General features: G+C 40.2%; 1 protein-coding gene across 1 annotated transcript in view; it reads right to left on the bottom strand.

Moving 5' to 3' along the window:
* The window catches only part of LOC135519322 (nebulin-like), an 86,385-nt gene that overhangs the window by 8,119 nt on the left and 60,232 nt on the right, over positions 1-18,034 (bottom strand). Inside the window, exons 108-131 of the mRNA XM_064944493.1 lie at positions 16,432-16,533; positions 16,118-16,225; positions 15,884-15,988; positions 15,552-15,656; positions 15,250-15,351; positions 14,996-15,100; positions 14,596-14,706; positions 14,321-14,431; positions 13,999-14,100; positions 13,690-13,794; positions 11,997-12,107; positions 11,636-11,740; positions 10,741-10,845; positions 9,493-9,597; positions 8,657-8,767; positions 7,667-7,777; positions 6,943-7,056; positions 6,445-6,549; positions 5,957-6,061; positions 5,254-5,361; positions 4,607-4,699; positions 2,322-2,414; positions 1,694-1,786; positions 404-496 (exon numbers count right to left, since the gene is read on the bottom strand). Of these exons, the coding sequence (XP_064800565.1) occupies positions 404-496; positions 1,694-1,786; positions 2,322-2,414; positions 4,607-4,699; positions 5,254-5,361; positions 5,957-6,061; positions 6,445-6,549; positions 6,943-7,056; positions 7,667-7,777; positions 8,657-8,767; positions 9,493-9,597; positions 10,741-10,845; positions 11,636-11,740; positions 11,997-12,107; positions 13,690-13,794; positions 13,999-14,100; positions 14,321-14,431; positions 14,596-14,706; positions 14,996-15,100; positions 15,250-15,351; positions 15,552-15,656; positions 15,884-15,988; positions 16,118-16,225; positions 16,432-16,533 (2,508 nt within the window). The remainder of the gene's footprint in view (positions 1-403; positions 497-1,693; positions 1,787-2,321; positions 2,415-4,606; positions 4,700-5,253; positions 5,362-5,956; positions 6,062-6,444; positions 6,550-6,942; positions 7,057-7,666; positions 7,778-8,656; positions 8,768-9,492; positions 9,598-10,740; positions 10,846-11,635; positions 11,741-11,996; positions 12,108-13,689; positions 13,795-13,998; positions 14,101-14,320; positions 14,432-14,595; positions 14,707-14,995; positions 15,101-15,249; positions 15,352-15,551; positions 15,657-15,883; positions 15,989-16,117; positions 16,226-16,431; positions 16,534-18,034) is intronic.

The following is an 18,034-nucleotide window of genomic DNA, read 5'->3' as shown; positions in this document are numbered from 1 at the left end:
TGTTAACAGCAGTGAAGTTTACAGCATATACAGTTTATAACACTATACACAATGTAGCTGAATAGAAAACCTCTGAGCGAATGAAAGGTCGAGATTTGGTTTAGTTTATTACAGATCTTAGATGTAATTAATTATTGTTTTGTTTGATGACTTCTGTTGAGTCTGCTGGGACAATGAACTCTGAGATTAGTATAAACTCTGCAGAACGGTGTTGACAAGGTGGAAATTAAAAATGGATGCCATTATGTAAAGATTAAACCATTATATGGCTAGTTTTTTTATCCGGGAACTGTGTTGGTGGTGGTGTGGGGGTCAGCATGGAGCCTATGGCATGGAAGTGTAGCCTGAGTGAAGATGGGTGGAGAGGAGAGGAGAAGAAAAGCAGGTTCACACTACAGTGTACCGTGCTAATGTTTGTCTGATTGCGTTTAACTCTGTCCATCTCTGGGGTGTCTGACAGAGCTGTTCCTCCTCCCAAATCCTCTTTGTACTGAATCTTTAAACAGTAACACAGGGACAACCAGTCAGAAAGAGGATTGATTGCCCACTTAAATATAAACAAAGGATATTGTAAACTTATGATGGCCGCCATAAAATACATGCAAAGGTTTGGGTTACAGTTAAACTACTGTTCTGAAATCTCACAGCACTACAGTAAGTAAAGAAACTGAGAAGAAAAAATAAATGTTTGATGAAATTATCATAAATAAAAAAATGGAGAAGAAAAATCTAAATGCAGTTTGTTTGTCTGGTGGGAGACAGATTGAAAAACAAGAAAACTAAAGGGAGATGGTTCTATTTGGGCCTGTAGTTTGGAGGAAAAAGGACGTTACGTTATTTAGTATTCAGGAGGAAGCGCTAGGCTTCATCTTGGTGCACAGAAGTCAAAGGTCAGGAGAATAACCATGGATAGTTTAGGGGGCATCATTTGAGGTCAGTTAGGGGTCATATGACAGAGAAGGTATGAGTTTTTTGGGAGTTTGTTGGTTGGGAAATTAGACGGGGCTAGATAGAAACTTTAATACCGAGCTGATGTTCTTCTGCATCTCACGAACCCTCTTCACCTCAGGTAGGTCTGAGATGGCTGTTCCCTGACCCAACAAGTCCTTGTACTTTATCTACCATAGGGGTTCCATGAGGAACACAGAGACAAAGCAAGACAGATATAAAGCACACACATACTATACATACACACAGCAGCAAAGATGAAGGCCTCACTGAAAACAGTGACAATGCAGCTGGCGTAAAGCACAAGAATGCTCACATGTAGGTAAAACAGTCCTGATTGTTAACAGCAGTGAAGTTTACAGCATATACAGTTTATAACACTATACACAATGTAGCTGAATAGAAAACCTCAGTGAATGAAAGGTCGAGATTTGGTTTAGTTTATTACAGATCTTAGATGTAATGAATTATTGTTTTGTTTGATGACTTCTGCTGAGTCTGCTGGGACAATGAACTCTGAGATTAGTATAAACTCTGCTGAACGGTGTTGAAAAGGTGGAAATTAAAAATGGTTGTCATTATGTAAAGATTAAACCATTATATGGTCTAGTTTAAAAAAATATGGGAACTGTGTTGGTGGTGGTGGTGTGGGGGTCAGCATGGAGCCTATGGCATGGAAGTATAGCCTGAGTGAAGATGGGTGGAGAGGAGAGGAGAAGAAAAGCAGGGTCACACGATAGTGTACCGTGCTAATGTTTGTCTGATTGCGTTTAACTCTGTCCATCTCTGGGGTGTCTGACAGAGCTGTTCCTCCTCCCAAATCCTCTTTGTACTGAATCTTTAAACAGTAACACAGGGACAACCAGTCAGCAAGAGGATTGATTGCCCACTTAAATACAAACAAAGGATATTGTAAACTTATGATGGCCGCCATAAAATACATGCAAAGGTTTGGGTTACAGTTAAACTACTGTTCTGAAATCTCACAGCACTACAGTAAAGAAACTGAGAATATATATTTTTTTAATTAAAAAGTATGATGAAATTATTTGAAACAAAAATTGGAGAAGAAAAATCTAAATGCAGTTTGTTTGTCTGGTGGGACACAGATTGAAAAACAAGAAAACGAAAAGGGGATGGTTCTATTTGAGCCTTTAGTTTGGAGGAAAAAAGGAAGTTATGTTATTTTGATTTCATGAGGAAGCGCTTGGCTTCATCTTGGCACACAGGAGTCAAAGGTCAGGAGAATAACCACTGATAGTTTAGGGGACATAATTTGAGGTCAGTTAGGGGTCATACGACAGAGAAGGTATGACATTTTTGGGAGTTTGTTGGTTGGGAAATTAGACGGGGCTAGATAGAAACTTTAATACCGAGCTGATGTTCTTCTGCATCTCACGAACCCTCTTCACCTCAGGTAGGTCTGAGATGGCTGTTCCCTGACCCAATGAGTCCTTGTACTTTATCTACCATAGGGGTTCCATGAGGAACACAGAGACAAAGCAAGACAGATATAAAGCACACACATACTATACATACACACAGCAGCAAAGATGAAGGCCTCACTGAAAACAGTGACAATGCAGCTTGCGTAAAGCACAAGAATGCTCACATGTAGTCACGATTGTTAACAGCAGTAACAGCAGTTAAGTTTACAGCATTCACCGTTTATAACACTCTAAACCATGTTCAGTTGAAGTCGGAAGTTTACATACACCTTAGCCAAATACATTTAAACTCAGTTTTTCACAATTCCTGACTTTTACTCCTAGTAAAAATTCCCTGTCTTAGGTCAGTTAGTATCACCACTTTATTTTAAGAATGTGAAATGTCAGAATATTAGTAGAGATAATGATTGATTTCAGCTTTTATTTCTTTCATCACGTTCCCAGTGGGTCAGAAGTTGACATAAACTCATATTATTTGGTAGAATTGCCTTTAAATTGCTTAACTTGGGTCAAATGTTTCAGGTCGCCTTCCACAAGCTTCCCACAATAAGTTGGGTGAATTTTGTCCCATTCCTCCTGACAAAGCTGGTGTAACAAAGTCAGGTTTGTAGGCCTCCTTGCTTGCACATGCTTTTTCAGTTCTGTCCACACATTCTCTATGGGATTGAGGTAAGGGCTTTGTGATGGCCACTCAAATACCTGACTTTGTTGTCCTTAAGCCATTTTGCCACAACTTTGGAAGTATGCTTGGGGTCATTGTCCATTTGGAAGACCCATTGCGCCCAAGCTTTAACTTCATGACTGATGTCTTGAGATGTTGCTTCAATATATCCATATAATTGTCCTCCCTCATGCCATCTATTTTGTGAAGAGCATCAGCACCCCCACAACATGTTGATATCACCCCTGTGCTTCACAGTTGGGATGGTGTTCTTCGGCTTGCAAGCCTCCCCCTTTTTCTTCCAAACATAACGAAGGTTGTTATGGCCAAACAGTTCTATTTTTGTTTCAGCAGACCAGAGGACATTTCTCCAAAAAGTACGATCTTTGTTCCCATGTGCAGTTGCAAACCATAGTCTGGCTTTTTTTATGGCGGTTTTGGAGCAGTGGCTTCTTCCTTGCTGAGCGGCCTTTCAGGTTATGTCGATATAGGACTCGTTTTCCTGTGGATATAGATACTTTTGTACCTGTTTCCTCCATCATCTTCACAAGGTCCTTTGCTGTTGTTCTGGGATTGATTTGCACTTTTCGCACCAAAGTACATTCATCTCTAGGAGACAGAACGCGTCCCCTTCCTGATCGCTATGACGGCTGCATGGTCGCAAGGTCTTTATACTTGCGTACTCTTGTTCGTGCAGATGAACATGGTACCTTCAGGCATTTGGAAATTGCTCCCAAGGATGAACCAGACTTGTGGAGGTCTACACATTTTTTTTCTGAGGTCTTGGCTGATTTCTTTAGATTTTCCCATGATGTCAAGCAAAGAGGCACTGAGTTTGAAGGTAGGCCTTGAAATACATCCACAGGTACACCTCCAATTGACTCATATGATGTCAATTAGCCTATCAGAACCTTCTAAAGCCATGACATCATTTTCTGGAATTTTCCAAGCTGTTTAAAGGCACAGTCAACTTCGTGTATGTAAACTTCTGACCCACTGGAATTGTGATACAGTGAATTATAAGTTAAATAATCTGTCTGTAAACAATTGTTGGAAAAATTACTTGTGTCATGCACAAAGTAGATGTCCTAACTGACTTACCAAAACTATAGTTTGTTAACAATACATTTTTGGAGTGGTTGAAAAACGAGTTTTAATGACTCCAACCTAAGTGTATGTAAACGTCCAACTTCAACTGTAGCTGAATAGGAAACTTCTGAGCGAATGAAAGGTTGATATTTGGTTTAGTTTATTACAGATCTTAGATGTAATGAATTATTGTTTTGTTTGATGACTTCTGTTGAGTCTGCTGGGACAATGAACTCTGAGATTAGTATAAACTCTGCAGAACGGTGTTGAAAAGGTGGAAATTAAAAATGGATGTCATTATGTAAAGATTAAACCATTATATGGTCTAGTTTTAAAATTATGGGAACTGTGTTGGTGGTGGTGTGGGGGTCAGCATGGAGCCTATGGCATGGAAGTGTAGCCTGAGTGAAGATGGGTGGAGAGGAGAGGAGAAGAAAAGCAGGTTCACACTACAGTGTACCGTGCTAATGTTTGTCTGATTGCGTTTAACTCTGTCCATCTCTGGGGTGTCTGACAGAGCTGTTCCTCCTCCCAAATCCTCTTTGTACTGAATCTTTAAACAGTAAGAGGAGGCAAAAAGTAGTGAGCGACGATTAGCCTGACACAAAACATTTCTAGATGGCACATAACTGAAGCATTACACCGGTTGGCTAACAGTAAAATAATTACCATATAATGGCACTTCAGCATTGCACAAACCAGAGGTTTAACATCTAAAAATGTTATTAACCTAAAGGTTAAAGCTGCTAATTATAGGAAAAATACAGCAACCCTGGGCACAGACGTCAATTCAACATCTATTCCATGTTGGTTCAACGTCATTTCGTTGAAATGAAGTGGAAACAACATTGATTCAACCAGTGTGTGCCTAATGGGAAGTTTGTCTAGGATTAATCTCGCACTATCTATCATAGTTAATATCTATATTATCTAAATCAAAAAGGGCTGCATATCAGGGAATGTTAACTTTCAGTTCAAAAGAGAGTCAAAAAATAAGCAAAGAAATAAAAATATCAAGAAAAGGGAGGTATAAAAAATAAAGTGAAAATCTGTTATTAGAAAAGGTCAAACATATTTTTAAAGATACTCATGTAGCAGTAGGTATACCGAGCTGAAATTCTTTGTATTCTCTTTAACACGTAGCATTTCAGGGGTGTCCTTTATTGATGACACTTTGCCCTTAACGTTTTTAAGGTGGTCTGTCTGGTACTGAAGCTACAGGGAAAAGAGCACAAGTGCAGTTAAAATGTCTCGCAATAATAACAAAAAAAATCAAGAAAAGAGAAAAAAGCAACAACCATGATAAAACAATGGCGCTCTAATGAATATGTGAAACATTACAAACGCACTGCCTTTTTTTACTGCCGATAGTAAATTGCATAAACCGCATGGTCCAGTCTATGCTGGAAAAAAAATATCTCTTTATTTTTATTTATGGAATATGCCATTCTCTAATTATATAGATTCAACTATGTAATTAGCTGCCGTTCTTCCCAAGAACAATAAAAAGCCTTGAGCCTGGCTTTTCTGAATCGACAATTACATAATAAACATAATGTACAGTATGCTGCTGGTTTTCATTAGTTCAGACAGCACAACACATGTTCATAAAAAAACAATGAACATATACTGTAAATATATATAAAGTATTGTAGGTAATACTTTGAAGACAAGACACCGAAGACACACAGAGAGCCACCTTGCTGCCACTGACTGGCATGGGTGATGATGAACCTGAGATCTGGAACCTGGGCATTTGGTTCCAAACGGAGGATTCTAAAACAGAAGGTTCTAAAAGGGTTCTACTTACAGTGCTGAAGTTTTTCTGGTTCTCACGGACTCTCATCATCTCAGGGGTGTCCAGGACGGGCACATAGTGAGACATGGTATTCTTAGCCTCCTCCCTGTACTTTTTCTGTTGGACACAATACACACACACACACACACACACACACACACACACACACACACACACACACACACACACACACACACACACACACACACACACACACACACACACACACACACACACACACACACACACACACACACACACACACACACACACACACACACACACACACAGAGAAAAGTCACACAACACCTTGGTCAACTCTGATGTCAATATATTCAACGCCTATCAATCTATATTCCTCATATCAATGCAAAGGTAATCTACATAGTTTGTGGAGAGTTTATTAACATGGTTTGTGGAGAGTTTATTAACATGGTTTGTGGAGAGTTTATTAACATGGTTTGTGGACACTCCATAGTCATTCGGAGCATTCCTCTTACCTGGCTGACCATGTTCCTGATATTCTGTGCGTGGAGGATGTCAGGGGTGTCGATAACACTAGTGTAGCTCGCCCTGTCCGCCTCAGCAGTCTGCTTGTACTTTTGCTGAGGAGGGGCACAAACTGCGGCTCAGAAACACACTCTTTGTTAAATAACAACTACATGCACTGATGAAGAGTGGTCTTTCAGTATTCTTGGTATAGTACACAATTACCGTACTGAAAGACATTAACATTTGGATATGGTTATGATTATAATATGCATTTGTTACATGTAAAATAGCTATACAGAAACCCAAATATAACTAAGACAGTTGGACAATATGAAATATCTTCTAGGTTCCAAAAAAAGTCCTCTGATAGTAATCAAAAACATATTGCAATAATGTACAATGCTGAAAATAATGCGTAGTGCACATATTACAAAAAACAATGAATGGACTTAATGCACATATCACAAAAAAAGGATGGCTTGGTCCAAGTACCCAGCCCCACTGACCTGGCTGAGGATGTCTGTAGCATTCCTAGCCCTCATGAAGTCTGGCGTGTCTGTAGCCAAAGCCGACATTCCTTTGCCCTTTATCTCTGTCTCCAATGTCTTCTTGTACTCTTTCTGCAAACAGCCACATTGCACACAGTCAAACAATTCTTTATTAGAGTATTCAAATATAACTATTGGATATTTATATTAGGAAGGAAAGGGATCTCATTTGTTTAGAGACTGCAAAACCAAAAATGGCAAAAGTTAAAACAGGTTAGCACAAACAAACCAACAAGAAAATGGGATAAATCAAGCTACGAGGGAGGGAGACAGGAAGGGTCCACTCAGAGCTGAAAGACAGGAGAAGGTTTAGTGTGAATCTCAGTGAGGTAGTGTAGGTCGTTTCAGACACCATATTATCTGGTTAACCTGGGGAACTACTAGCCTGGTCCCAGATCTGTTTGTACTGTCTTGCAAACTCCTATGGTCAATGTCACCAATGTAGTTGGCACGACAGCACAAACAGTTCTGGGACTAGGTTGGGGGAATGACACTACTAGCTCGACAACTGCGTTGTAAACACATTAGTGATGTCATCCTGCGTCAAGAAAAAAAAAACAATCAGCTGCCTGGTTAGTTAGGTGATGAAACAGGAAGAGGAGGAGGAGGTGGCGGAAGCAGAGGACGGGGAAGGGGAGAGAGAAATGGGAGAAGAAGACTGTTCCATCTGTAGCAGTCCTACCTGACTCAGGATAGCAGTGGCATTTCTTGCTCTCAAAAGCTCCGGAGTTTCCTCAAAAACAGTTAGCCCTTTACCCTTCACCCCCTCCTCTAGATCCCTCCTGTACTCTTTCTATAGGGCGGAAGGAGGAACAGAGAGACTGCAGAGAGACAGGCAGGGCAACACAGGCAGGGCAACACAGTACCTGCTCACCTGGTAAGTAATACCGCTCCCCCATAGATCTCAAAGTCACCAAGTCTCCCCTTCAAATTATGACAAACCAGTTGTGGTTTTGGTTGACATGTACCGACAAATATTGACTTGCCAAGTCGGACATTATCATTTGTTTTTATACAATACGTATTTTGACAAATAGACATTAAATTGGTCATTGGAAAGACATTGGTGAGTTTGGTAAGCAGCCTGATAAAACAAAAATTGAATTTTATCAGATAGAACAATAAGACAAAAAATACCCACAGGACATTTGGTATAGGACAGTTTGTTCATGAGGCTTTTGCCAAAAGCACTCATGTTTGCATTTCATTAGGACATCATGCAGAACAAACACAGGAAACAGGGTTATTTAAAAAGCCAAACCAGACAGAAAAACCAGACAAATTAAGACAGTTGTTTTGAAGGAATGGGTGGGAACTACAAAGGTCACAATGTCAACATAGATGACAGTTCATACATAACACTAATAGTGCAGACATGGCAATAAAACAAAGTCTTTAACTAAAACAGTCACGCAACACTACTATGGTACTATGAAAAGGGAAGGGTGTATTACGTGTAATAGTAATAGAGTGTATTATCGTTGGGTGGTGAACCATGCAAGTTAACCACAACTAACCTGGGTGTGACAATTTCTTGAGGAGAAAAAGTCACACACGTGGGATTAAAAGAAGGAGGGTTATGGTGGTTAGGATGGTCTTAGTATGATTATCAGAGGTGGGTGAAGAGGAGGAAGGGGAGGGGTACAAAAGGGAGTCGACGTCTGTTCGTTACCTCGCTGGCTATTTTGGTGGCGTGTCTGACATGTAACATGGCAGGGGTGACCTCCAAGCCTGAGAGGTTCTTTCCCTTTATGGACTCCTCATATTCCTTATGATAGTCTTTCTATTCGCCGCAAAGGTAAGACAAGGGACAGACACAGCTGAGATACATGCAAGTCTCATCACAATGCAAGCCTCACCTCAGTCTTTACTTCCTGAGAACAACTCAGTGGTGTCCTGCTCTACGTATGACGACAGTATGCCTCTGGTGTGTATAATGTTCTTTTGTACAGATATTAAAATATTTTAAACCTTTATTTTTATACATGTATAATCCTGATATTTTTTGTATGGATCCAGGTTTTCAGCAGTCACTAGTTTAAAAAAAATGTCCATATAAAAAAAAAGTATCTACGCAGTCTGGTTTCGTTTCCTGTTTTGTGTCAGTCAGTCTGTGCACTAGCAGGGAGACATGATTACCAGACATCCAGTACCGTGCCTTAACCGTGGATCATCAGAGGAATATTTCACTTTCTGTACTTACACAACATCATGTGTCAGTGTCACACAAGACTGCCATAAGCCATAGTCCCAGCGCTCCACTTTCACATCAAATCACACATTGGAAAAATCACATTTCATAGACATTGTAGATAGACTTTTGAAAAACAGACAAGTCTACAGAATTTCCAAATAAAACAGAAGATCCAATACAATGACAGACAAAAACAACATATTATTCCATGCATGTTCTCTTCGGAGCATCAGCGAAACTCCAGACTGCAAAGTAGAGGTGTTGTTGTATGAAACAATTAGATATTGGGTTGAAACTATATAAAGTGTATTTACCGCGCTCTGCATGTGCTGGGCCTCCTTAGCCGTCACATAGGTGGGGGTCTCGAAGTCCAGCATGGCCTTTCCTCTAGCCTTCTCATACTTCTCCTTGTACTTCACCTGTGGATGGACACACAGGAGTCAGAAAAATATATTCACAATGTCTTAATTCATTTATTGAATAAAGTTGACTTACTTTATTCAATAAATATGACTTAATAGGCCATTTAATATTATCCTTGAGGCCTAAACGATACCAACTGCTGTTGTCATAACATCATGACAGTTTAACAAGGTGTTTTCAGAGCACAAACTGACAAGGTTTGTGACAGGTCTGTTTTAATATAGTGAACTCTGGTCCAGATATCGTGTCCATCGAAGACTTCTAGAGGGAACACTTACTCCACTTAAAATGGGAGCATGGGAACCGATTTATAATGACCGCAATATAAACCTCTCAGGTTTAATGGAGTGACGAGTGGGAGATTTTATGGATTAATTAAAAAAGGACTTACATAATAACACACAGGCCAACCAACACTTACAGTAAAACTGTTTTTACAAGTCCACCAAGCCCTGACAAGTAAACAATACAAACATTAACTGTGTTTCATTGTGTTCCACTTTTTAATGATTTTACATGTTGGAGAAGAAGCCTGGGAGAATTTAGATTCACAAGTCATAGGATAAAGCATTTCACTGTAAGGTCTACTACACCTGTTGTATTCGGCATTTCACTGTAAGGTCTACTACACCTGTTGTATTCGGCATTTCACTGTAAGGTCTACTACACCTGTTGTATTCGGCATTTCACTGTAAGGTCTACTACACCTGTTGTATTCGGCATTTCACTGTAAGGTCTACTACACCTGTTGTATTCAGCATTTCACTGTAAGGTCTACTACACCTGTTGTATTCAGCATTTCACTGTAAGGTCTACTACACCTGTTGTATTCAGCATTTCACTGTAAGGTCTACTACACCTGTTGTATTCGGCATTTCACTGTAAGGTCTACTACACCTGTTGTATTCGGCATTTCACTGTAAGGTCTACTACACCTGTTGTATTCAGCATTTCACTGTAAGGTCTACTACACCTGTTGTATTCGGCGGGTGCGACAAATAAAATTTGATTCGATTTTGAAATGGAATATTGGAAAGATGATTTTAAAACTGAAAGTTGCTGTCTCAAACATAGAAAGTTAAAACCCGGTGATGTCAGTAGGACAGGTCCATCGGTCATCCCAGTCATCGGCCACTTACGTGACTCTGTAGTTCTGAAGCCTCCTTGTGATGAAGCTGTTCTGGTGAGTCAGCGATCATGAGGTAGTGACCCTTACTGTCCTCATGTTTCTTCTTGTACTGGTACTAAGAGGGAATCAATGCCCAGTAAAGCAGCTCAGTACAACAACGTGGGGAAAAATAGCCACTGCCGTTAGCTCCCTCAATGCCGCCAATTTAGAAATATATATTATTTTAAACAAGAATGTTTTATAAAAAAGTTAAGGAAGGTGAATAAAAAGGGATGAAAAGAATGCAATGAAGAACAATTAGAAAAGAGAAGGTAAGGCAGAGAGTTCTAGAAGACTAAGTTATGATATACTAAGTAATGTTTTTAATAAAAAAAATATAAAAATAATCCAGCACATGATAACATGCTAGAGACCGTGTGAAAAAGAAAACACTATAGATGGATGAAAAAAGAGATGGAGAAGGTTATAGCGGGTGCTAGTACAGGAAGTTTGGAGGTCAAAGGTGAGAAGGGTCAGGGTCACTACCAGATGATGTCCTTGAGGATTATGGGTAAAAGAGTATGATGCAAAAATTCTGATACTACAGATCTGTGTTTTACTATATCTCATACAGTATATACACAGCAGGACCAAACTGGTTGAAATGATGTCATTACAACCACATTCCAACTACTTCTGGTTGTAAACTGATCGTAATTAAGTTATTTCAACCAGATTTGCCTGCTGAGAGAGAGCTAGGGAAAGCCTAATTATATGGAATGACTTTCTTGGAGGGTTGTTGTGGTGAGGTGGTTGGTTGTTGAGAAGGTGGTGGTTATGCAGAAGGGATGATGGTGATGATGACACTACCGGGTAGGAAGACGGTGGTATTGGGAGTACAAAGGGGTATGTGCAGATTGTCTTACGTCACTGGACAGCTTGCTGGTGCTCAGGTTGTGCTGCATGGACAGAGACTCTGCCATGTCTGTTACAGGTTTGTGCAGCTTCTTCAGGTCACCCTTGTACTTCACCTGTGAGATGAGAAGACGGACAGAAGAACATCATCGTATTATAGAGAGCTATTATATGGATATATTATTAGAATATAGTGTAATTATATATATATTTATTATTATAGAATTTTATATAGCATTTCTCATGAACTGCTTGGTACTGGTCGCTTTGTATATATTTGATAAAGACCTGTGAGTAACGAGGTCTTAGCCCATAAGCAAATGTATCATATTAAAAGAGTACTAAACCTACTTGGGAGAGTGGAACACGTACCTCACTAGCCAGCTTGTGTGCATCCTTCTGAGTCTTGTAAACCACACTCTCCTTCATGTCATACTTTGGCCTGAGCCCCTTCTCCTTGTCAAACTTGGCCTTGTACTGCACCTGGAGGGATATCATATGGCAGTGTGTGTGTTAGTCTCAGTCTAATTGTGTCTGGGAGGCAGGTAAGCCAAGAAAAACACAGCGAGAGTAAGATTAATGAGGAGAAAAATACAGTATTCGGTCACATAATATAAAAAGGGCTTATGGCTTGTTCAATGATTTTAGAGGGATCCAAATTCAGAATTTCTACATCTAGGTAGCTCCTTACTGTGCTGTTTTAGTAGCCCTTGTTATACAGCATAACCAATTGAAGTCAAAAAACATAATTTGCCTTCTAGGATTATTTGGTTATAATGTATCTGGTGGGTATAACAAGTGAATAAATAAGCATTCTTTCTTACTTTCAATGAGTCAACTAACCTCAGAAGGCAATTAAGACAACACTAAGAAGAAGCAACTGTACAAACAGAACATTGACTTCATATACCATTGGAACAGTGTGTATGGTAGTCAGAAATAGAAAATGAGGGAGAAAGTGATGCTGGGATCCCATTGCTGAGAGTCTGAGATAGACTCCTATTCTGTAGAGGAACCAGCTGACAAAAAGTCAGGGAGAGAGAGAAAGAGGGAGAGAGTGTGTAAATCCAATAGAAATGAGGGAAAAAATCAGTCTAATTATAATCATGCTCCAAATGAAAAAGCAATGACAGAACAGCTGGCAACCCAATCAAATTGTCAACTCTGCCTCCTAGTGTTCAGTGTTGCCTATACTATAGAAGAGTTGTGAATGAGATACTTTAGACAGAAGCTTTGATACAGGATTTACAGTCTTCGTGGCACAGAGACAATTCTGTCGAACGATGCAGCAACAATAACCCTATGACATGCTATCACTGTAGGGGCCATTCCAGAGGAGGCAGAGACATTGACTAACCAGATGTCCCGGCTTTTCTGACATTGATCATTTAAGACGTTGATTCAACTGAGGGAGAAAAGGAAAAATAAAAAGGAAAAAAGCAATAGAAAACAATATTTTCTGTTGACATTTAGGAAAATAGTTATTGCGTCACTATGCTGCCCTACCAAGCAAAAAGACAGTAACTGCTCATTTGGTCGAAAATGAGTTAATTCCATTTTTGCTACATTAAATACATGCCTAATCATGTGGACAAGTATCCTGCCTCTATTGTATTGTGTTTTGGAGAAAATGGGGGTCATATTAGCAATAACTGCATAAAGTTACTGTGAAACCAAGGTATATTAAAGCCATTTTTCTCATTTTTCTCCACGCTATGAGCAGTTACTGCCTTTTTGCTTGGTAGGGCAGAATGCATGTCTGTGTTTGCAAAAGCTTGCGATGGGAGAGGGAAAAAGAAGATAGCTACAGGTATAAGGAAACAAAACACAAAACAAAAAAGACTGGAGGAAAAACTATAACAATCAAGAATATTGGCAGATATCATAGAATTATAACACAAATGAAAAAACGTAATCTTAAATTATGGAAGCAGAGGAGCCCCAACAGATGCTACCAGAAATCAACCAATCAGTGAGTCATTCAATAGGAGAAAGGAAGTCGCAAGACAAAGACAGGAAGTTGCAGCCCATTTGACCCTGTCCCAGGGTTTGGTGTTGACCGTACCTGGCTGGTCAGCTTGGACACTGCAGTAGCCAGAGCGATGTCTGGACGGTGGGTCAGTGAGCCACCATGGGCAGCCTCCTGGCGAGCTTTGTCACGGTAACCAATCTACCAGACACAATACAGAAACCATCAGTGAGTAACAGCTCAGCACAGACTGTGGTGATTTGACTTGATGCATTGTGTTGCTGTCATGCTGAGAGTGGAAACATGCATATTCAACTCAGAAAGGTAAATGAATACAACATTTTGCCAAACAGGCTAACAGTCTTCACCACTGTGTATGCTATTCACAGTGTACTAAACACTCACATTGCTGGTGAGCTTGGAGGCCTGGGTGGCCTTCATGATGTCTGGGCGCATAGCCACAGAGGTGTAGTTGAGCTTGGCCTTAGCGCCCTGCCTGTAGGCAAACTAGAGATGGAGAGAGGAAAGAGGGAATCCACCACATTGAAAGACTGATATTAAAGGCATGACATAGAGAGTGAAAAACATAAAAGCCACTTTGTGACAACTGCTGATGGAAAAATGAATACTTGATTAATAACGACCAAGCAAGCATGAACTGTTGAATGTCTTTAATATAGGAGATATAGTGATGTATTTTTCTAGAGGAGTATGGTTAGTGACTTACATTGCTCTGATTCTTGGCTACGTCCATGGCGTGCTGCACATCGGGAGGCACACTCATGTTGTTGTACTTGGACTTGCCCTTCTCCTTCTCAAACTTCTGCTTGTACTGTTTCTGTGGACAAAATGGCAGAGACAAAAATGTCAAAGGTAACAAAAGACTCAGGTCTGTATAGTCTTGGGAAGTCTCATTCACTCTGTGTGAGAAATCTGGAAATGGAGGTTCAAGCCTGTATACCAGCTCCAACTAAACAGCTGATATGGAGAGTAGGGACTGACCTCGCTGACCAGTTTGCCCATGTCCTTGGCGTGGATGGTATCGCGGGTTGTGGGCAGAGTGTTGAATTTGCTGGTCTGATGCTCCATCTTGCTGGCCAGTTTGTATTTGCTCTGAGGAAAGGAAGAAAACAAACAACTAGTGTCTGACAGGAATCTGACTGGGTCTCGTACAAACGAAACTAACATAGTGTACAGTAGCTTCTTTCATTAAAACAAGTGTTCTTGAAATATTTTGTAGCAAATTTCTTGTTCAACTATAAGATAAGGTCTACATTATGACATTTACGATCTATCTATGATAACTATACTGTAGGTTAGTAAAGACAGCCAATCACTGGCAGTAAACATTGCATAGTAAGTATCTGTAGTTATCATGTGTTTGATGTTTTCTGCTTCTTACCTCAGACGCCAGAATGCGCACTGACTTGGCATGAAGGTTAGCAGGAGTGTCCAGAACAGTCTTATACTGGCCTTTTGCCTTCTCAAACTTCTCTCTGTATTTCACCTGTTGGACAGAAAAAACACAACCATTAACACAGGTTCTTTTTTTCTTAAGATTAAAATGTCATGTGTCAGAATAGAATAGGAGAGAACAGAATAGAATATTCTGGACCTTTTGATTGATGGGTGGCAGGTAAAGGAACAACTACTCACATTGCTGAAATCAGCATTCTTCTTAGCCAGGATGGCTAACTTGTCGTCCACGATGGACATCACACAACCCTTCATCATCTCCTTGTCATACTTGTATTCAATCTGAGGACAGCCAGATACACAACAGAGGTTGACCAGAGGTGCCATGTCAAAGATACAAGGTGTCAGTATAGAAACCTGGGATGGTGTTGTGTGTGTAAGTCATGTACGTCGCTATTGTCTAGATTTGTTCTTCATGGACTCTTACAAAAAAAAATACTAAATACATCCAAACAAACATATGTCTGTAGTGTATCACTCACATCACTCTGCTGGAAGTTGGCCTTGGCAGCGTGGACAAAGTCAGGTCTGTCGACAGTCCAGATCCACTTGTTTTTGGTGGCCTGGTACTTCTTCCTGTAGTCCAGCTGGAAGGAGACAAATCAGAAAGGAACAGAACAGTGAGTGAGTGAAGGGCCTGTCTCAAGCAACCATTCAAGTGGGGTAGAACACATCAGGTATTATACCTGTATTATACAAGCCACATTATTTTATTTTTATTCATTCATTCATTTATTCATTCATTTATTCAGAAGTGGCTTTCAGAAGTAAATGGATACAAGGAAAAGAGGAGTACTAGCAGAGAGAGGCTCACATTGCTGATGTTCTTGTAGGCTTCCTTGGCAGCGCGGATTTCAAAGGATTCAGGGTCCATGTTGATCTGGGCCTTGCTCCTCTCATACATCTCCTTGTACTTCAGCTGAGTGACAAAGGAGATAAAAACACACTCACATACAGTACCAGGGCTATGACTGTATCTGCCTCCATCTTAGAGGTCCAGTTGTGAGAGGGAAGGAAGGTGGCCATTTTGAGAGTGTAGAGTACATACCACGCTGGTGATTTCCTTGACCTTCTTCATGTGTGTGCTGTGTGGAGTGTCATGGCCCAGGGTGTAGCCCTTAGCCTTGTTTTTGTTATACTCCATCTTGTAGACATTCTGGAAAAAGTGATGAGGAAATGGTGCAAGTCTAAATGATTCACATATAGTGTTATGTAGATAAATGCACAGCAGTAAGGAAAGGATACATTTATTTATATCTTTATTTTTGTAATAACTATTTATTTTTATAAGAGAGAAACAAGTGACAACAATTGCAACAAAAAGTATCGTTAATTCAATGTTGTGTGGCCAAGTGAACTCACGTCTAAAATGGCTTTGCTGCGTTTGTGGCTCTCATGCTCAGGTGTCTCCAGGATGGAGGTGAACTTGTTCTTAGCGCGCTCATACTGCGCCCTGTACTTCCACTGTGGTGATGGGGGCAGAACACAAGAGTTAGACACTCACACAGGAGACACTACTGTCAAATTAGTATAAATGTATATATTATTAACAGTGTTTAAATTATCTATAGATTATCTATGTGCTTTGCATATTGATTTTTCAGTAGGCTATATGAGTTTATTTTACATGCCTTTATCCATTCTTGATGAAATGAAATGTATTTTCAAAGAAATGGTGATTCTGTGAAACAACTACAGCACATGTCAATGTAATGAATGAATGCAATAGGAAGACACCATGCAGAGGTTGGTACATGCTTAACGGAAACAGGTAACAAACTGAAATTATGTGGAAAGAGAGTTCCACAAATACACAGTTTGAGACTGAAAACAGAGACAAGGGATACGTGCTACCAATAGTCTGTTAGGGCACAGTCATTTTCTCATGGATGATTTTCTCCAGCTGACGTTTGATGTCCTGATCAGCTTGCCTGTTTCTACACGATGTCCTGATCAGCTTGCCTGTTTCTACACTATGTCCTGATCAGCTTGCCTGTTTCTACACTATGTCCTGATCAGCTTGCCTGTTTCTACACTATGTCCTGATCAGCTTGCCTGTTTCTACACTATGTCCTGATCAGCTTGCCTGTTTCTACACTATGTCCTGATCAGCTTGCCTGTTTCTACACGATGTCCTGATCAGCTTGCCTGTTTCTACACTATGTCCTGATCAGCTTGCCTGTTTCTACACTATGTCCTGATCAGCTTGCCTGTTTCTACACGATGTCCTGATCAGCTTGCCTGTTTCTACACTATGTCCTGATCAGCTTGCCTGTTTCTGTCCTGACAGCTTGATGTCCTGATCAGCTTGTCTGTTTCTACACTATGTCCTGATCAGCTTGCCTGTTTCTACACGATGTCCTGATCAGCTTGCCTGTTTCTACACGATGTCCTGATCAGCTTGTCTGTTTCTACACTATGTCCTGATCAGCTTGCCTGTTTCTACACTATGTCCTGATCAGCTTGCCTGTTTCTACACTATGTCCTGATCAGCTTGCCTGTTTCTGATCAGCTTGCCTGTTACTACACGATGTCCTGATCAGCTTGTCTGTTTCTACACTATGTCCTGATCAGCTTGTCTGTTTCTACACTATGTCCTGATCAGCTTGCCTGTTTCTACACTATGTCTTGATCAGCTTGTCTGTTTCTACACTATGTCCTGATCAGCTTGTCTGTTTCGACACTATGTGCTGCTGATGATAAATCTAGTGTGGATACATATTGAACATGAGTAGTACGGCTAGAGGTTAATAATGGTAGTATTTTTTAAATTATCATTTGGATTTAGAATTTCAACTAAAATAAATGGAAATAAATCTATTGACTGTGTTCATAATTTGACGTAAAACGTATTTCTAGACAGTTCAGTTTGTACTTGTGATGTGGGTTATAGGCAGATGAATTATAACTTGGGGTAAGCTGGGTAGCTTGGGTTCTGAGATCAGTGAGGATTCAGGAGTGTTTA

This window comes from Oncorhynchus masou, chromosome 29 (genome assembly GCF_036934945.1).
Source record: "Oncorhynchus masou masou isolate Uvic2021 chromosome 29, UVic_Omas_1.1, whole genome shotgun sequence".
NCBI lineage: Eukaryota > Metazoa > Chordata > Actinopteri > Salmoniformes > Salmonidae > Oncorhynchus > Oncorhynchus masou.
The sequence above is the reverse complement of the archived record's forward strand: the minus strand, read 5'-3'. Positions and strand labels throughout refer to the sequence as shown.